General features: G+C 38.8%; 1 protein-coding gene across 1 annotated transcript in view; it reads left to right on the forward strand.

Annotated features, from left to right (window-relative positions):
- The window catches only part of LOC106081324 (extracellular serine/threonine protein CG31145), a 295,459-nt gene that overhangs the window by 47,539 nt on the left and 225,971 nt on the right, over positions 1-21,949 (forward strand). The window contains exon 3 of the mRNA XM_059361506.1: positions 8,329-8,643. Within this exon, the coding sequence (XP_059217489.1) occupies positions 8,329-8,643 (315 nt within the window). The remainder of the gene's footprint in view (positions 1-8,328; positions 8,644-21,949) is intronic.

Raw genomic sequence — 21,949 nt, forward strand, 5'->3', positions numbered from 1 at the left:
CCAACATTGGATATCAGATTCGTTTTCGACTCTTAAATACCTTTCATTTGATTCCCATATCGTCATAATGGGTCTGTTCCAATCTACAAGCTTTTTTGCAGACCCTTTCCAAAATTATTAAATAAAACAAACGATTGTGGCTCTACTTCAAGTTCAATTCAAAGACAAAATTCTTTATTCAAAAACAGCTAGGCGACGACTAAAAAAACTAAAGGGCAGCAGAATGTCTTATGCTGCAGACAAAGTAGACAACAGAAACATCATAATTAAGTTTGTTACAGTTAATTTTTGCTATGAGTATTTTTTGTATAGGCAATAAAAATACTGCATAGCAAACAGCAGTCATTTGTTGTTGTATTGTTATTCCGTGGGCAGTAGTTGCATATCATAGGAACGCATGAAACTGATATGAGCAAAAATACTGCATGCTGCGAGAAATGGTATGCTGCGACTATTGGTTCACCGTACAGGGTCAATGAACCTATTTGACGTATTTTTAGGAGAAAAAGCGCCACCTAGAACTGAAAGCAAATGTTAATGTCATATTCGCAATCTACTCTCGAATACCTTTCATTTGAGTCCCATATAGCCATGGGCGGGTATTTGGGGTGGGACGACCTCCCATTACATGGACCTAATTTTATATGCCATCTTTGTTATCTACTGCTAAATACTTTTTATTTGAGTCTATTTTAGATGAGTTTTGGTGTTGCGGTAGGCCTCTGGGAATTTGGACACAAAATTTTAATACGATATTCGTTTTCTAGTCTCTAGTACCTTTTATTTGATACCCATATTGTGCCTATTGACCAACTTTTGATTATGGGTGGTATTTTTGGGTTATAGGGGATGGTCCACCCCCCATCTGATATCAAAAAATTATATTGCCTATGTTTCCTTCCAGGCCCACCCACATAATCTGTGAAAATTTAAAGAAAATCGGTTTAGTCATTTTTGAGTCTGCGGAACAACAACCAAACCGAGTCCCATATAGTCATAATATTGGGTTGCCCAAAAAGTAATTGCGGATTTTTTAAAAGAAAATAAATGCACTTTTAATAAAACTTAGAATGAACTTTAATCAAATATACTTTTTTACACGTTTTTTTCTAAAGCAAGCTAAAAGTAACAGCTGATAACTGACAGAAGAAAGAATGCAATTACAGAGTCACAAGCTGTGAAAAAATTTGTCAACGCGGACTATATGAAAAATCCGCAATTACTTTTTGGGCAACCCAATAGGTTAATATGTCCACTGGGGGCGTTTTCGGGATGTTGGTGTTACCCCCTGGTGGTACACGCAAACCGGGAAGACCAAAAGCCCTATGGAAAGACCAAGTGGTGGGAGACACCTCGAAACTTGGTGTCAGAATTTTTAGATTGAGTGCAGAACGATCCTCGTTCAGGCGCTTGGAACGCTATTCTACGTTCGTCTAGTGGAAAAAATTAAATATAATAATGTAAAGCGATGTGACCCCCTATACTTCAATCAGAATTTGTATGCTAGATTTGTAATCTATTCCCGCATACCTTTCATTTGTGCCCCATATTGATATGATTGTTCAATTTGTCTGCTTGGAGGAGTTTTGGGGTTATAGCGACTTCCTGGGTATTTGGACCCAATTTTTATAACCATATTCGCATTCTACTCTTCAATTCCTTTAGTTTGATACCCATATTGTCATTATCGGTCCACTTTTGATTTTGGACGGTGTTTTAGGGGTAACGGGGGAGGGTCCGCCCCCTTCCGATATCAACAAATTACAAAGCCTGTTCCTCCCTCTTGCCTATATCCGCAATCTGCTTTCGAATACCTTCCATTTGAGTCCCATATTGTCATGATCGTCAAATAAACCAATTTTGGGGGGTTTTGAGGTTCGAAATATTGATGTATGACCCCATAAAGTATATGATCGTCTAGACATTCTGCCATGTCCGTCCGTCCGTCGGTCAAAATCGCAGTCAAACGCGTAAAGCTAGCTACGTGAAATTTTGCACAGATATTTTATATCAATGTAGGTCATTGGGGATTGCAAATGGGCTACATCGGTTCAGATTTCGATATTGCTCCCATATAAACCGATCTCCAAGTTTGACTTCTTGAGCCCCTGGAAGCCGCAATTTTTGTCAAATTTGGCTAAAACTTTGCGTGTAGTGTACTGTTATGACTTCCAACAACTTTGCTAAGTACGGTTTAAATCTGTCTATAACCTTATATAGCTCCCATATAAGCGATCTGCCGACTTGACTTCTTGAAATTTGGCGAAAATTTTGCATGCGGTGTTCTGTTACGACTTATCACAACTGTGCCGAATACGGTCCAAATCAGTCTATAACCTGTTATAGCTCCTATGCAAACCGATCTGCCGATTTGACTTCTTGAGCTTCTGGAAGCCACAACTCTGGCCCGATTTGGCTGAAATTTTGCAGATAGTGTTATGACTTCCAACAACTGCGCTAATTACGGTCCAAAATGATCTTTAACCTAATATAGCTCCCATATAAATCGATCTCCCAGTTTGACTTCTTTAGCCCCTGGAAAACATAATTTTTGTCAAATTCGGCGAAAATTTTGCATGTAGTATTCCGTTGTAACTTCCAACATCTCTGTAGATTGGTGTAGACGGTCCAAATCAGTCTATAAAGTCACATAGCTCCCATATAAACCGGTCTCCCCATTATCCTTGTTTGGTTGCTAGTGGCTTTAATTTTTGCTGACTTGTGAGAAGTTTGGTATGTAGAATAAAATTATGCCCTTTAACTAAATTTATTTTGTATAAATTTTTAGCAGAATCCATGGTGGTGGGTTCCCAAGATTTGGCCCGACCGAACTTAGCTCGCCATTACTTGTTTTCTCAAAATTTTGTTTCCGTGGAAAATTTGTAAAAACTTTTTCTCTATGAAAAATTTCACCAAAATTTGAATTCTATTGAAAATTTTGTCAAATTTTGATCCTATTAGAAATTTTGTAGAATTTTTATTTAAAAAAAAAATTCTAAAAAATTGGTTTTATCAGATTATTTCAATTTAATTAATCAAACAGTCCGAACTGCAAAATTCTTATCTAAAGACTAGATTTTTTTAAAATTTGTTGTCAAAATTAAATGAACAAATATTTCAAATCTTTATTTATGTGGAAAATTATTCTAAAGTTTTCTTTATTTCTTTTTTTTTTCTATAAAAGTTTTTTCTTCATCTTCTAAAGTTTTTCCGTTGTGTGGAGTAGTGGAGTAATAAAGCATTACTCCTTTTCGATAATCTCCGATAGTAACACAGTTTCGACTTGTTGTCTCTCTTTTACATTTTCGGCAAGCTTTTGTTTAGGTGTTATTTCCACCTGAGTTGCATATTTTACAGCCAAAATGCTTTGCAAGGTTTTTGCCTTCACGCACTTTTTATCCAAAGTATTTTTGGAAGAAAAAACTCACAAAAATTAAAAAATTAGCTTTCACTACAAATAAGTTAATTTCAAAAGAAAACCGACAAGAGTGCTGAGCTATTAATGGATTAGTAGGTGGCTTACTGCAGCATACAAATTCGTAAAAGCTACTGAAACAAAACATATGCACTTTTACAGTGTATAGCAGTTTAATTATTACTGTTAACAGATGTTTTTTTAAGGAGAAAAATAAAAAAACGAGTGGCTTAAGAAGTCAAAACCCCAGATCGGTTTATATGGCAGCTATATCAGGTTATGGACCGATTTGAACCATTCTTAATACAGTTGTTGGAAGTCATAATAAAACACTTCATTCAAAATTTCAGTTAAATCGGACCAGAATTGCGGCTCAAGAAGTCAAGACCCCAGATCGGTTTATATGGCAGCTATATCAGGTTATGGATCGGTTTCCACCATACTCAGCACAGTTGTTGGAAGTCATAATAAAACACCTCATGCAAAATTTCGGCCAAATCGGATAAGAATTGGGCCCTCTAGCGGTTCAAGAAGTCAAGATCCCAGATCGCTTTATATGGCAGCTATATCAAAACGTGGACCCATCCAAAAAATCCAAAAAGGTTTTTCAAAAACTTAATTTTAGTCTCAGCTTTTGTGGATTATTAAATGTTTCCTTCACTTCTGTGTCCATTACATTTGCCAGAGACAGTTTGTTCCGAGTTGGTGAAACCTTCAAATCCATATTCCAACACATGTAGCTCCCTCCGACCCATTTAAAACAATCAGAAAACTCAGACAGGTGAGAAACACAAACAGATGAAGGCGGGAATAATGTGAACCAGAAACGAAGGAAGGAACCTAGCCATAGCTGTCGTCCTGAGCTGCAGCAGCAAAAGTAGTTCAAACCAAATGTTTAAACAATTAACTAACAATTCCACAGAAACAAGTAAAAAGAAACCATAAAATTGCAAGGATTTCCAAAAATGCCCTTGCTTACGCTACTGCTACTACTACTGCTACTGCTCCTGCTCAAGTGCAAGCAACTTTCTCACTAAAAAACCTCGAGTTGAAGGCGTAGAAAAGTGGAAAAACACGCTATACACAGAAGCGCCACATCTACACCAGGATAAGTAGTTGCATATCACCTGCATCCTCGACATGGAAAAGCCAGAGTCATTGAGTGCGAGGTGGCGCCGCCCCCGCCGCCACCACCACCACGCTTGATGGAGTAGTGGTTGTGGTGAGCAGCAAGTGAAAAACGAAACCTTCACAGCTATAGCAAAAGTTTTCTTAAGCTTGGGATTATTAGACTTATAGATGCACTTCAGCACTGCGTTCATTCACTGTTTGTTGGGTCGTCGCTTAGTTGGTTCGTTAGCTGGGTAGGTGCTTGACTTCAATACGGCAGCAATGCAGAGACCGCCGACAACGCAAACGCCTACAAAGAAAACTTTTTATGTGCGGTGCTTGGACGAAGACATGGAAGAAGTTATGAAAAGTTTCTCCTCTTATTCGCTCTCGTCGTTGTTGTTGGCACAATGAAAGGTATTGTGCAAATCATTCAAATCAACGTAATCAGTGTGGCAGATGCACAATTTTGCGGAAAATGAACTTCAGCAAAGTTTTGCATTTTCCACATCGCTCTGAGAAAAGGGTGTTGCTTGGGGCGAAGTTATAGAAAATTTCTAGAAATTTTATTGCAAAATTTTAATTGCAAAGAAATTGAGAAAAAAAAAACAATTTACATTTTGCGTGCTTGATTTAATTGGAAACTGTATGAGTTTTATTTAATTGAGTAAGAAATTAGGGATGAATAAGGTTAGGTTTAGGTTTAGGTTTAGGTTTAGGTTTAGGTTTAGGTTTAGGTTTAGGTTTAGGTTTAGGTTTAGGTTTAGGTTTAGGTTTAGGTTTAGGTTTAGGTTTAGGTTTAGGTATAGGTTTAGGTTTAGGTTTAGGTTTAGGTTTAGGTTTAGGTTTAGGTTTAGGTTTAGGTTTAGGTTTAGGTTAAGGTTAAGGTTAAGGTTAAGGTTAAGGTTAAGGTTAAGGTTTAGGTTTAGGTTTAGGTTTGGGTTTGGGTTTAGGTTTAAGTTTAGGTATAGGTATAGGTATAGGTATAGGTATAGGTATAGGTATAGGTATAGGTATAGGTATAGGTATAGGTATAGGTATAGGTATAGGTATAGGTATAGGTATAGGTATAGGTATAGGTATAGGTATAGGTATAGGTATAGGTATAGGTATAGGTATAGGTATAGGTATAGGTATAGGTATAGGTATAGGTATAGGTATAGGTATAGGTATAGGTATAGGTATAGGTATAGGTATAGGTATAGGTATAGGTATAGGTATAGGTATAGGTATAGGTATAGGTATAGGTATAGGTATAGGTATAGGTATAGGTATAGGTATAGTATAGGTATAGTATAGGTATAGTATAGGTATAGGTATAGGTATAGGTATAGGTATAGGTATAGGTATAGGTATAGGTATAGGTATAGGTATAGGTATAGGTATAGGTATAGGTATAGGTATAGGTATAGGTATAGGTATAGGTATAGGTATAGGTATAGGTATAGGTATAGGTATAGGTATAGGTATAGGTATAGGTATAGGTATAGGTATAGGTATAGGTATAGGTATAGGTATACGTATAGGTATAGGTATAGGTATCGGTATAGGTATAAGTGTAGGTATAGGTATAGGTATAAGTATAGGTATAGGTATTGGCATATGTATAGGTATAGGTAAAGGTTTAGGTTAAGGTTAAGATTACGGTTTAGGTTTAGGTTTAGGTTTGGGTTTGGGTTTGGGTTTAGGTTTAAGTTTAGGTATAGGTATAGGTATAGGTATAGGTATAGGTATAGGTATAGGTATAGGTATAGGTATAGGTATAGGTATAGGTATAGGTATAGGTATAGGTATAGGTATAGGTATAGTATAGGTATAGGTATAGGTATAGGTATAGGTATAGGTATAGGTATAGGTATAGGTATAGGTATAGGTATAGGTCTAGGTATAGGTATAGGTATAGGTATAGGTATAGGTATAGGTATAGGTATAGGTATAGGTATAGGTATAGGTATAGGTATAGGTATAGGTATAGGTATAGGTATAGGTATAGGTATAGGTATAGGTATAGGTATAGGTATAGGTATAGGTATAGGTATAGGTATAGGTATAGGTATAGGTATAGGTATAGGTATAGGTATAGGTATAGGTATAGGTATAGGTATAGGTATAGGTATAGGTATAGGTATAGGTATAGGTATAGGTATAGGTATAGGTATAGGTATAGGTATAGGTATAGGTATAGGTATAGGTATAGGTATAGGTATAGGTATAGGTATAGGTATAGGTATAGGTATAGGTATAGGTATAGGTATAGGTATAGGTATAGGTATAGGTATAGGTATAGGTATAGGTATAGGTATAGGTATAGGTATAGGTATAGGTATAGGTATAGGTATAGGTATAGGTATAGGTATAGGTATAGGTATAGGTATAGGTATAGGTATGGGTATACGTATAGGTATACGTATACGTATAGGTATAGGTATCGGTATAGGTATAGGTATAAGTGTAGGTATAGGTATAGGTATAAGTATAGGTATAGGTATTGGCATATGTATAGGTATAGGTAAAGGTTTAGGTTAAGGTTAAGATTACGGTTTAGGTTTAGGTTAAGGTTAAGGTTAGGTTTATTTTTAGCTTTAGGTTAAGGTTTCGATTTAGGTTTAGGTTAAGGTTAACGTTTAGGTTTTGGTTAAGGTTAGGTAAAGGTTAAGGTAAGGCTTAGGTTCAAGTTAAGGTTATTTTAAGGTTAGGTTAGGTTTAGGTGAAGGGTAGGTTAAGGTTAAGGTTAGGGTTGGGGTTAAGTTTAAGGTTATGGTTATGTTTAAGGTTATGTTTAAGGTTAAGGCTAAGGTTTAGGTTTAGGTTAGGTTAGGTTTATTTTAGGTTAAGTTAAGAATAGGTTTGGAGTGAAGATTATCCAGAAGCATTGCAAGAGCTACCAATGTATCCAGAAGAAGTCACAGTTTTAATGGCTGTTGGCACCATTGGGCCGTACTTCTTCAAAGATGATGCAAATAGTAAGGAAACGGTCCACATTTTGTTTCAGCAGAAAATTTTGTTTCTCTTGAAAATTTTGTCAAAATATTGTTTCTCTAGAAAATTTTGTCATAATATTCTTTCTATAGAAAAATTTTTCAAAATTTTGCTTCTATAGAAAAGTTAATTTTTTTAGCAAATGAATTTTGTCAAAATTCTGTTTCAGCAGAAAATTTTGTTTCTCTAGAAAATTTTGTCAAAATATTGTTTCTCTAGAAAATTTTGTCAAAATATTCTTTCTATAGAAAATTTTTTCTAAATTTTGCTTCTATAGAAAATTTTATTTTTTTATCAAATCTTTTATTCAATATTGTTTCTAACAAATTTTTTTAAGATTTTATATAAGTAAGCGATTTTTTCAGAAATTTTTCTGGGCTTCAAACTTTTTATGAGGATTTACATTTTTGGTATCATTCCAATTTAACACCCTCTATCACACCCTGGAACTTAATGTAAAAGTTTTGATTTCTCGTCTTAGCCTAGTTTAGTACAAGTCCAACACTTTTATTCATTTTTTTTCTTTCTCTTTGCCGTGGTAATTAAATTTCGGTGTGCATGCATTTATTTTGTTCATTCCATTCATTTTGCATTGAATTTCGCATAATTTCAACAAATGAAACTAATTTAATTTTTGTTGGTAAAACTTTACAAACCACACTAAATTATTCTCTCATTCTTTTGGTGCGTTCTATAAATGTTCATTTTTCTATTTTTCTGGCTAGTTTCCTTTTGGGGTGGAAAGAATGTCTTGCTATCCACTCCTTTTATTCCACCCTCACCCTTAACTAAATTTTGTTGGTTTCTTTTGTATGTATTTGCAGTAATTATTCCGGTTCTAAGGAAACCTCAACACCTCAAACAACACAGGCACGTCCTGGCAGTGCGGCCGGAGGCAGTGCGGGTAGCCAAAGTGCGGGAATGGTGGCCACTGGTTTTCAGGAGCCCAATGCAGCTGATGTGCGACAGACGTTACTGACAACGAAGAAACCGATACCACACGATCGTTTCGAAGATTTAGTGAAGATTGTCAATGATTATACGGGGACACTGCAGTATGGTCATGTCTTGGCCGACAGCGATGGTGATGAGGATGGCAAAAATCCATCACTGGGTGAGGTCATGAAAATTAAACCAAGGTAAGTCAAAATCAGATATAAGCACATAGAACAATATGTAGAAATGGGCATAACTCCTTATAAGAAATTGAAGAGATTCTGCGGGAATTGGGTTCTTTAAGAAAAAAGTTAAATGGAGATGAGCTAAGTTTCTAATTATGAACCAGTGGTGGGTTAAACTTTTGCACCAGCATATTATTTCATCCATTGATGCATTTCAGCCATTTTACAAAGAAAACGTCTGCCTGTACCTTACATAAGACAGATTTAAAGTCGTCGCGAAATTTTATTTACTTTTTTAATTTAAGACAAATTGATGCATATGATTGGTGCATTCGTTTCGAAGCAATTCCATCTCCGTTGACAATTTTTCTTAAATTTGTCAATCGATTCCATTAGACTATCGTATTTGTTCAGAACTAGAGCTTAAGCTACTTTCAAAAGTTTTCAATTATTATTTTTTCATCCCACTACCCACATACGACTATGAATTTACTACAAAGATACATTTGAAGTAAGCATACAAGCTATTCTATACAATGAATGGATTCAAAAAACTATATACCTACATATATTTATAAATATATTAAAGAAAAAAATGTCCTTTCAGTTCAACTCTCCAATAAGACCGGTAGCATTCATGCAAATTCAAATTGAATTGCAAACATAATCTTACTGTTCAAGAGACCATCCTCTTTGTTGGAAGACAAAAGAAAGAAAAAAAAACTCAGAGATAAAACGTTCTCTTATAAGCAGGGAAAGAAAAGTAAATCTCCGAAATGACAAACTGAGCCACATGTTGTGTTAGATTTGTAAAGAAAAAACTGTATGACACATATATACAAAAAAATCTTTTATTACTACACAATGCACGGCCATTGAAAAAATTTATTCAATTTAATTTTTAACGAAAATTTTCAGAAATTCTGACTTCACTTAAAAATTACATAGACATTTTGCCATGAGAGAAATATCATAGACATTTTGGTCGCTCTGCGGTACTCCGTTTGACCGTGGCTATAAAAAGGAAATCACTTATCATTGAGCTTTAACTTGAATCGGACGGCAACTCATTGATATGTGAGAAGTTTGTTCATTGTTCCTTAATGGAATGTTCGTGGGCAATTTTGAATTTTTGCTTAGTATGGTTGATAGTATTGTGTAGGTGATGGGAAGAAGACCTACTTCACTATAGTTGCCACATACTCTTTAGTCTTGTTTCTTGTTTGCAAGACTTTTATATTGAGATTCCAATCTAGCCATAATGAGCAGACGAGTTAATGCAAACGCTTCATTAGCGTGTCGCTTCTAGTCTACAATTGTACAATTAGCGACCCATCGGTTCCTGCTGCCTTGTTGTTTTAGGCGGGTTTATTGCTTCGCTAAACTCATTCTGCTGCGTTCGTGACTTCAATAGGATTTCGACACTCCGTTTAATACCATGCTTCCTCCCAGAAGCTTTTGGTACGAATTTCGAGTGGGCAATGTTTTGCCACTGTGTTGCTTTATCATCGGGATTTTTTTATAGTGTCAAGATGGGAAAATGCTTTTCGCATGTGATGAGTACGTTACCGCTCTTTTGCTCGAGAGTTGAAATTGCCAGCTACTATGTGATAGCCGTGTAATATTCGCATTATATCTTCCATCTCATCAAGTTTCTCTTCGAATGTGTCGACACAGTCACGAGGGGTGAGATAGCAGCTAAACAACGCGCCCAAGTCCCAGGTGTATCGGTTTTAATTTCCGCTGCTTATAGGTGGCATGCCATTGCGGTCTCGAATACAGGTAGCAGCTGTATTCGTGGGATTCTCAAGCCAGAACCCTTGATTTCTTTTTCCATAGGTTCGCTTATAACTACGATATCGGCACGTTGTTCTCCGACTATTTGGGATAGGAAATCATGTACGACCTTACTCCTGTGCATGTTAGCCTGTATTATTCTTAGCATGCCTGTTGTGTGCCTCCTTTACATCTCCCTGCGTCAGGTAGGTGATTCGTCTGACCTTTTCCGTTGTCTGATCATATACAACATTTCAGAGCGTGTATTCAGAGAAGTGTACCCGTGGATCCTGTGTCCACTCTTGCCGCATTTAATGCAAAGCCTCATTTATTTTCTATTGAGTCCCTTGTATTCCCACTGTAGATGTCCTGGTCTAAAACAACTGAATCAGCGTTTTCTCTCTTCCCGACATTTCAGTCGACAATTCGTAATTCCAATCAGGATCCGGCTAGGTAGAGAGACGAAGATCCTTCTCTGCTCTCTGGAATTAAGTGCAGTTAGCTGCACAGTCACTACTGTGGCTGTTGTGCCCGTTGCCTTGATCACTGCATAAGTTATCTCTTTGGTGGTGGAGAGAGAATCTAGGTCGCGGATCTGTATTGTCGTCCAGACGTTAAAAACGGGTGCTATTCTCCTCGTGATGGGCCGAGGTGGGGAATAAGGAGGTGTACTGCGAGTCCTTCAAGCGGACCCTTAAGATGCCTGCAGTCGTGCTGGACCAAAAGCCATATTAAGGGTGCGCTTAAAGGACTCGCAAAACACCTGCTTATTCCCACCCCGGCCCATCATGAGGTTTTCCTCCCGTTTGTAACGTTTGGACGGAACTAATGGTGACTTCGGTTTACTCCGCTTTTGCATTTCGCCTATGGTCCCTACGCACGTCTGTATAGCTTTGCCCTTCATTCGGCATAATTACTGAGACTTTTTGAAGGGTTTTTGTTGTTTTATTATGAAATAGAAGCAAGAAAAAAAAAATTGGCTTAGGCTGGTTAATGCAACAACAAAATGAGAAAACTCCGTTGAAATTTTGTTTTAAAAGAAAAATTTGTCTTAAAAGAAAATTTCATAGAAATTTTGTCTTAAAAGAAAATTTTGATGAATTTTTGCCTTTAGAGAAAATTTTCACCGGTGGCACAACTGTGAACCTTACTGCGAAGTCGTCCCTCTCAATACGCCCTACCTGTGCTATGATTCGGCACTTAGGTAAGGTTAAGTTGAAAAGAGGGTGGGGATATTATTCCGCCCCAAGCCATTATGGATATACACCTGAGCCAGAAATCGGCTTGTTGTTGCGCTCTAAATACTTAAAAAAGTAACCTCGAAAAAGAAAATCTAAGTTTGCAATTCCGTGCTACTTACAAAATCCTTAGTTTTTGTCCTTGTTATGCCTCCAAGTTGGTTCATGTTTGGTATTGTGTCCCCAACTAAGTGCCGGTATCTGTTAGCCTCGAAAGCCGGGCAATGACATCGGAAATGCTCCAACATCTCATGATCTTCCCCACATACTCTACATCAATTGCCGCAACGATTTTGCATTAGTGAGCTCGTAGTCCTGGGAGGCCATCGTTGCATGTCCGCCTATGACGCTGAACGCCTGGGTTCGAGTCCTGGCGAGACCATAACAAATTTTTTTTTCAGCGGTGGTTTTCCCCTCCTAATGCTGGCAACATTTGTGAGGTACTATGCCACGTAAAAGTTCTCTCCAGAGAGGTGTCGCACTGCGGCACGCCGTTCGGACTCGGCTATAAAAAGGAGGCCCCTTTTCATTGAGCTTAAACTTGAATCGGACTGCACGCATTGATATGTGAGAAGTTTGGCCCTGTTCCTTAGTGGAATGTTCATGGGCAACATTTGCATTTTGCTCGTAGTCCTATGTATCCCCTTATGATATCGAAAGCTATACTGACCTCCTTCCTACATCCTTTCAGTTATAGCCTCGTCTTCTCACGATCTCGATCTCTTCATGGGATTTTTGGCGTCCTACCAATGGTTTCGCTGTTCACAATGTTACATGCACATTTGTCGTCCTTGTCCTTATCTCGGACTGCGTCGAACCGAAAGGCTTCGGGTTTACCAAGTTTAGCGACGGCAGTTGTCTGGCCTTCTCTGCCAAATCGTCTGCTTTCTTATTCCCAGGTACTCCGCTATGGCTCGGCACTCAAACGATACAGATCCCATGGCAGCCGGTTGTATGTACCGGATTGACCCGATGAATTCCTTCATCGGCAAGGGCTGCCGCCTCAGTGTACCAAACACTGCTACTACAACAACAACAACAGATCGTGCAATCCTCAGAAAAGGCATTAATTTCCTTCTTACACTCCAAGACTGTTCGTGATCTTACCGTTCTGGTTGTTATTGCCCTTATGCCCTGGTTACTGTCCGTAAAGATGTTCACACTCAACGTCCTCGCGTTAGCACCACACCACTTCACGCATTCCGTGATCGCCCAGATTTCCGCCTGCAGGACCCTATTATGGTCAGGCAGTCTAAAACAGATCTTAGGTTCTCAATGTAGACCCCCAGGCCCACTCTGTCCTCTAGCTTTGATCCATCCGTGTAACATGAACTTCCAGATGGCATTTACACGCCACTTGACTCTGCACTTAAACGAGGCGGATGGCGCCATCTTCAGAAAGGGTGTTACTCTCCTTCTTTCACCTCAACACTGTCCGTGACATTACCCTCATAGTTTTTGTAGGCCTAATGTCCAGCTAGCAGTCCAAAAAAATATTTTCACTCGACGTCCTCGTGTTAATACTGTACCACCTCACGCAATTTGTGACCGTCCGATTAATTCTGGCTTCAGGACCCGCCGGAAACAGATTTCAGTCTCTGCGTCCTCAATGTAAACGCCCAGATCCGTTCCTACCTCTAACTTGGATTCATACGTATAGCATAAATTACTCGATGACAACTACTACCAACCCAAGCGCCACCGCCCCGCACTTGCCCTCAAGTGCCATCTTAGGTATCCAATCAGAAAGTTTTTTCAATCTATCCAGCTTTTCCATTCAAGCCTCGGTTATCCCTTCTCCTGTCTTCTTACAACTTACCTATCACCATAAATCTCTTAACCGCAGTAGCTGCCTTATAACAACTTGATCTGTTATGCTATGGGTCGGAAATCTACAGCGGTCAAAAAAAGTATTCATCATTAGCAAAATTGATAATAAATTCACTTATTTTGGGCAATTGAAGAAAATTTTAAGTAAACAAATAATGCAGTTTTATGCAATAGTTTATTTTTCGTAATATGTTTTAAAATAAATTCAAAAAATAAATTTAATTAGCGCAAAAAATGCAATTTTATATAATAACACCAAAAACAGAACAAAAAAAGTATTCATCATTGATGTGCTATCATCAAAGTCAAATTCAAATATTATTTGGGAATCCCCCTTTTCTGTTTTATTTAGTAAAGGAGGCTTTGCCCTTGACAGCAAATATTTAATTTCATTGAAAATTTAGTTTTTGTCAAAATGGGTCGTAAGCAAAACGAGGTTTCTGATGAGGTAAAAGTTTTGATAATAAAACACCACAGGAATGGTTTAACTCAAAAAACTATCAGTGAAATATTAAATAGACCACGATCTACTATACAATCCATCATCAGAAAGTGGACAGAAACGAAAACTGTTGACAATAAACCAAGATCTGGTCGACCAAAAGCACTTTCAGTTGGAGATGTGCGTTGGCTAGTGCGGCAAGTTCAGAAAACTCCGAAGACAAATGCGACCATTCTTCGTAAAAACACTATGGAATATTTAGGGAAGGAAGTTACTACACAAACAATTCAAAATACACTCAAAAGGCATAGTTACAGAGGAAGAACTGCACGTAAGAAGCCCTTTATAAATAAAATAAACCGAGTGAAAAGGCTAAACTTCGCAAAAATGTATGTAAAACAGCCCGAATCATTTTGGAAAACAGTCATTTTTGCAGACGAGAGCAAGTTTAATCTTTTTGGGTGCGATGGAAAGGTCATAGTGTACAGAAAACCAAATACAGAGCTTGAAGAACGAAACACAGTTGCTACTGTAAAACATGGTGGAGGTGGTTTAATGGTTTGGGGGTGTATGGCGGCTTCAGGAGCGGGAAATCCTGAAATTATTAATGGAGTAATGGATCATAAGTATTACATTGACATTTTAAAGAGGAATTTAAAAGATAGTGCTGTAAAACTTGGGCTTGGTAATAACTTTCAATATTATCAAGATAATGACCCCAAACATTCTGCTTTAAATACCAAGATGTGGATGCTGTATAACTGCCCCAAAGTCATTAAAACTCCTCCTCAAAGTCCCGACTTGAACCCAATTGAAAATCTTTGGGAACATCTCGAACGCAAATTGAGAACGCGCAATTTTTCGAGCAAGAGTCAAATGCAACAGGTGATAATGGAGGAATGGACTAATATAGACCAAAATATAACCGCTAAATTAGTCCAATCGATGTCAAACCGTTTAAAAGAAGTTATAAGACGCGGTGGTCGAATAACAAAGTATTAATTTTTTTAAATTATGTTATTTATTTTTTTGTTTTTTTGCAATGATGAATACTTTTTTTGTTTAATTTTTTGTGTTCAGCTGTAAAATTGCCCTTTTTGTTCCAATAAATACTATTTTTTTCTTTAAAAACAATGAAATTGTGTACATATATATCACACAAGCACTACTGCATCATTAGTTTAATATGTTTTTATTCCAATTGTCTTTTGTAGACTTATTAAAAAAAAAACATTGAATGATGAATACTTTTTTTGACCGCTGTAGTATTATTTCCAGTGCCTAGTAGGCCCCTCCTAAGCCAGAAAAATATATTTTTCAAGGCGTAAGTTAGTATTACGTCTTGTATTGTTCCTATTACACTGCTCTGAGAAAGTGTTATCTTCTTGAATTCAGGCTTAATTTCGAGCCCATCTATAGAGTCCATCATACAAGTATGTGAGCCTTCTCAGAACATTCCTGGGTGACCCTTTCAGTTCAGTTTCCCATCCAAGATCACTTTTTAATGCACAGTGGGTCGCATATTGAATTATTTTTGTAGAGGAAAAGTGGTGCCTCGAATTGGTCCACCTTTATTTTAATCGTAAACAGACATAGGTCAGTCTTAATGCTAAAGCCTCTAAATCTAGCAGAATCAGGTGATATCTCAAAGGCCCTGTCGGCTTTTCTGCCTAGCTTTTTCGGATTTCTACCCCTTAGTAGTAATATAACGTCGGGCCATTACCAATCTTTCCTTAACATATGCACCCAACTTCCATCTCTCTTTATTATGGTATTCTCTGTAAGCTCCTTGGTTTTGAGTACAAAGGACTTAAGAATTGTAGAACTATAGGACTCTGGAACCGCATAACTTACCTTACCGAGTTTGGATATGAACGCTAACCTTGCCTCCTGTTGGTCTTCGGATTATATGTGAATCTTGGACACTCTGTATTTAGCGACCAGATGGGGTGCCAGGTTGTATTGGGTTGCCCAAAAAGTAATTGCGGATTTTTTAAAAGAAAGTAAATGCATTTTTAATAAAACTTAGAATGAACTTTAATCAAATATACTTTTTTTAGACTTTTTTTCTAAAGTAAGCTAAAAGTAACAGCTGATAACTGACAGAAGAAAGAAGGCAATTACACAGTCACAAGCTGTGAAATAATTTGTCAACGCCGACTATATGAAAAATCCGCAATTACTTTTTGGGCAACCTATTTCTGGAAATAATCTATCAGATCTTGGTGATTTAAATGGATGGATACTTCTGAAGGGTTCCCTTAATAATAAAAAGTCCAGAATAATGAGTCTTCGATCATCGTCATTGTTCTTAAAGATTAATCAACCCTCATGCAAACTATCCCCAAACTACAACCCAAGAACCCTAAATTTTTGTTTCATTTAGCTGAACCTGGCCCGTTTTTACCTATTTTCCAACCAAATCTTCCTAATACAAGTGCCCTACGCTGTGTAAGTTTTCAAATGTTAGCATTTTTACATTCGTTTCCTCACACTTTCATATGTAGATGCGTTTATATATTCACTTAGTATCGTACTACATCTATAGTGCACTTTAAAGTGACAGATAAAGATACACTTGAAATAGACAAAATATCTCAGACAAATGTAATGCAATACAAATACCAATACTAATGCGTATGGGGATATTTTAACATACCCGCATATATGAATCGAACAAATCTTGAAGATTCCTTTATCTATGCAAAGTAATGCACAGTGGATTAAAATAGGGAGAAGTAGAAATTTGCAAGAATATGAAGAACATTTTTTGAAATTCCAACATGAAAATAAAATTCTTTATATTTATTTTTTATACCCTCCACCATAAGATGGGGGGTATACTAATTTCGTCATTCTGTTTGTAACTACTCGAAATATTCGTCTGAGACCCCATAAAGTATATATATACTTGATCGTCGCGAAATTTTATGTCGATCTAGCCATGTCCGTCCGTCCGTCCGTCCGTCTGTCCGTCCGTCTGTCCGTCTGTCCGTCCGTCCGTCTGTCTGTCGAAAGCACGCTAACTTCCGAAGGAGTAAAGCTAGCCGCTTGAAATTTTGCACAAATACTTCTTATTAGTGTAGGTCGGTTGGTATTGTAAATGGGCCATATCGGTTCATGTTTTGATATAGCTGCCATATAAACCGATCTTGGGTCTTGACTTCTTAAGCCTCTAGAGTGCGTAATTCTTATCCGATTAGAATTAAATTTTGCAGGACGTGTTTTGTTATGATATCCAACAACTGTGCCAAGTGTGGTTCAAATCGGTCCATAACCTGATATAGCTGCCATATATACCAATCTTGGGTCTTGACTTCTTGAGCCTCTAGAGGGCACAATTCTTATCCGATTAGAATGAATTTTGGCACGACGTGTTTTATTATGATATCCAACAACTGTGCCAAGTATGGTTCAAATCGGTTCATAACCTGATATAGCTGTCATATAAACCGATCTGGGATCTTGACTTCTTGAGCCTCTAGAGGTCGCAATTATTATCCGATTTGCCTGAAATTTTGTGCGACGGATTCTCTCATCAATCAACATACGTGTTTATTATGGTCTGAATCGGTCTATAGCCCGATACAGCTCCCATATAAATCGATCTCTCTATTTTACATTTTGAGCCCCCAAAGGGCGCAATTCTTATTCGAATTGGCTGACATTTTACACAGGTCTCCAACATATAATTTAATTGTGGTCCAAACCGGACCATATCTTGATATCGCTCTAATAGCAGAGCAATTCTTTTCTTATATCCTGTTTTGCCTAAGAAGAGATGCCGGGAAAAGAACTCGACAAATGCGAGGTGGAGGGTATATAAGATTCGGCCCGGCCGAACTTAGCACGCTTTTACTTGTTTTATGATATAAAGATTAGAAGATCATAAACGAATGAAATTATTTTTAAAGAGAGGGATGAAGGTGACAAGATGTTTTTATATGGCTTATGAACATTTGCCCATGAACATTCTATTAAGGAACAAGGGCAAATTCCTCGCATATCACTGAGGGCTGTTCGATTTCAATTTGAAGCCCTACCAAAAAGGGCTTCCTTTTTGTCGTAGAGTCCGAATGGCGTGCTGTAGTGCGACACCTTTTTACATGGCAATGTGCCACAAAAAATTCGCCAACATTGGGAGGGAATAACCACCGTCGAACATTTTTCTAAAGTTCTTGTCGGTAATCGAACACAGGCGTTCATCGTCATAGGCAGACATACTAATCTTTGCGCTACGGTAGACTCCACTAAAATACCGCTAGCATTAGAGGGGGATTACCGCAGCTAAAAATTTTTTCTGATGTTTTCGCCAGGATTCGCTACCAGGCATTCAGCGTTATAGACGACCTGCTAATGCTAATGCTAACCTGTTAACCAGGATGCACTCCAATACAGGACATACGTCAGTGCATTATATACCCAGCCAATACTACTCAACTTGCAGTGTTACCACTCAGGATGTACCCCTATGTAGTTACAGTGTTTTTACGTAACGGAACCTAGCTTACGAATTAGAAATGAAAACTCTATGTAATGTTACTACAACAACTAATCCGATGGGTTCATAAATTGTTTCCATATTTGACCCTTAATTTGGCTATTTGAGCCTCTCCAAGCCTTGTTCCTTTTGTCTAAAGTTCTTCTTATTCTTCTAAATTGGCTATCACAGAATGTTTGTTCCACTAGCCCAACTCAGAATGGATTTCCAAGCGCCTCGATCTTCTGAGCTCCTTTTCCAATTCGAGATGTCTTTCTCCACTTGGCTTTTCCATTGGAGCACTATGGGCAAAATGACCGATTTAGCGCCTCAAAACTCATGGCGCTTAATGTAATCATACCCACCACCGAAGGATGGCAGTATAATTTGTCTAGCCATGTCCATCCGTATGTCTGTCTTTTGAAATAGCGCTACAATCTTTAAAAATTAAACTTTGCACATATTCTTTTTCTTCCATAGGCAGGTTAAATTCAATGATCGGCTATATCGGACTATAACTTGATATAGCCTCCATATAGACCGATTTGCTATATAAGGTCTTAGGCCCATAATACCACATTTATTATCCGATTTTGCTGAAATTTGGGACAGTGAGTTGTGTTGGGCCACTCGACATCCTTCATCAATTTGGCCCAGATCGGTCCAGATTTGAATAAAACTGCAATATAGACCGATCTCTCGATTTAAGGTCTTGGGCCCATAGAAGGCGCATTTCTTGTCCGATGTCGCCGAAATTTAGAACAGTGAGTTGTGTTAGGCCCTTCGGCATGTTTTTTTTTTTAATTTGGTTCAGATCGGTCCAGATTTGGATATATCTGTCATATAGTACGGTATCTCGATTTTAGGTCTAAGGCCCATTAGGATAGCTTAGGTTAGGTTGAAAAGAAGGGGCGGATATTAATCCGCCCCTTGCCACTATGGACATACAATCGGCTTGATGTGCGCTCTTAAAAGTATCCTCATCGGCTTGATGTGCGCTCTTAAAAGTATCCTCGAAAAAGAATATTTTTATTTTCGAAACGAGCTCAATTGTTGGAGATTTTCTTTGCAAATGGAATAGGAAAGCCAGAGATAGCAACACACACCAACCACTATGGGATGAGTTTCGTCTTCGTTTAGACTTTTCAAACATATTAGGTGTGATGGCTTCAAGGGTCGTACGTTGGTATACTATATTTGAATCGTATTTATTGCTAAAACGCCTCTATGATACAATTACCACATTAACCACCCTCGACAACCCTGTCTATTAGCTGTACTTTTGCCCAATGCATGTGTTTTCGTGTAATGACAAACTTTTTTTCTGCGACAATTTCACTGCTTCCATGGCGCATGATTCTGTGCATCTGTTAGAAGTTGTATTGGTGGATTCGAATGCTAGACAACGGCAACGATTCTCACTGTTGCTCCGTGTGCCCAGGTTCGAATCCCGTCCGGGCTCTACCGAATTTTTTCATTTCTAAGTTTTTTGCCTGTTACAGCGAATATCATTAAATATCATAACTTTTAGTTGCTTCTCTTTCGAGATGAGCTCGATGATCGGAGATTTTCTTTGCAAATGAAGAAAGAAAGCCAGAGATTTTAGGTTAGGAATTCCTTGCTACTTTCAAAGTCCCTAATTGTTATCCACGTGACGCCTCTAAGTTGGTTCACGTCTGGTATTGTGTCTCCACCATAGTACCGGTGTCTTTTAGCCGCGAAAACCGGGTAATGACACTGTTATGCTGTTTCACGGTGTTACATTCGCGTTTGTCGCCCATGCCCTTAAATCGGACTGCATCGACACGCAAGGCTTCGGGTTAACTATGTTTATTGCCCGGCCTTCACTGCCAAATCGTCTGCCCTTTCATTCTCCCTTACTCCGTTTTGGCCCGGCAGTCAAGCGATGCGGATTGTGCCATCCTCTGAGAAGGCGTTCATCTCCATCTTAAATTCCAAGATTGCTCGTGATCTTACCATCCTGGATGTTATTGCTCTTATGGCCACTTTACTGTCCCTAAAGATGTTCACACTCGGCGTTCTCGTGTTAGTATCACACCACCTTACGCATTCCGTGATCGCCCGGATCTCTGCGGGACCGTATTATGGTCAGCCAGTCTAAAACAGATTTCAGTCCCTGGGTTCTCAATGCAGACCCTCAGGTCCACTCTGTCCTCTAGATTTGATCCATCCGTGTAACATGATCTTCCAGATTGCTATACTAGTGTTCCGTCAGTACAAGACTATGCCGCTGGCAGCAGTGCCTCGCACCTGACCTCAAATTTCAATGCCAACCACAAGGAGAGTTCCCTCCTCATTCTACTCCCTGTGAAAAACCTGCCATTTCTCCACGACCAAATCTTGGTTTGCTTGTTTAAGACTTCCATCATGCGTTCCGTCGCGATTTCGCCGCCTACATGCATGATGAAGACCGTCGCATTTGTGAGCTATGGGATGTCCATCTTTCTTACAAGGTCGAGCTTTGCTCCCCGGGTAGTGTGGATACTTTCAACGAGGTTTTTGACAGAATCAATACATTCCGCGGACGCAAAGCGCAGCGTTAAGAAGTCCCCTCTAAACTCGCAGCTCATAACTCGTATGGGTGGAGCATCTTCAGAGTTCAACACATCTTCAATTACCCGTTCGTTTACCAAATGCCTCACCTGGGACCGACAATCTTGTAAAATCCTACCGGATGCACAGCCGATATCGATGACTGCATAAGTCATCTCATCTCTGTTGTGCTTAATTGCCACTCCGGCGTAAGAGGGCGTCTTCTTACCTTTCTCAACGACCATTTTCCCATTCCGTGATGGCTGTGTCATCCTTTTAGAAGTCACAGTCATCTATGAAGAATCAGGGGCCGTGCGCACTTTCTTCGTTCCTGTTCCGATTTTGTCTACCTCCTCAGGACACTGTCTGGAGTCTCCACTGCGGGAGGGCTGGCTTTGTTTTCCCAGAGTACTTGAAAACGGGGAGCTCGTTTTCTTCTACAGCGTTTTAGCTGTGTTTTGCTCTTCAGGAGATCTGATTCTCTTTCCAGCTTCCATAGAAGAGCTTGGAATGTTTGTTTCCTTTGGCTTTGTTTTCCCAGAGTACTTGAAAGCAGAGAGCTCTCTTTCTTTTTCAGCATTTTAGCGGTGTTATGCTCTACGGGAGATCTGATCCTCTTTCCAGCTTCCATAGAAGTGCTTGGAATGTCAGTTTTATCCCTTCCAGCATCCTGAACATTGCGCTGCCGGTCCATACTCCTCTGTCCTCTTTGTCGTGCGCCGGAACGCTTTCTCGTTCTGCTTGTGAGCTTAGCAATCGCTCACTTCTGCCGTCATCCCAATATCCTCATCTCTCGAGTCGGCTGCGATGACTGTTTCATTGACACTGTCGCTGTCTGAATCCGAGTCGGAAACACCGGACGAACTGTGAATTCCTCTGGCTTATCCGTCTCTTCCTCATTAATAAGTCTGACGACCAGTTGTGCACATGAAGCATAACTCTCGACTACAGGTGCCAACTCAATCACACCTATAGGAGGGGAGGACAACATGCTACGGTTTGACG

This window comes from Stomoxys calcitrans, chromosome 2 (genome assembly GCF_963082655.1).
Source record: "Stomoxys calcitrans chromosome 2, idStoCalc2.1, whole genome shotgun sequence".
Taxonomy (NCBI): Eukaryota; Metazoa; Arthropoda; class Insecta; order Diptera; family Muscidae; genus Stomoxys; species Stomoxys calcitrans.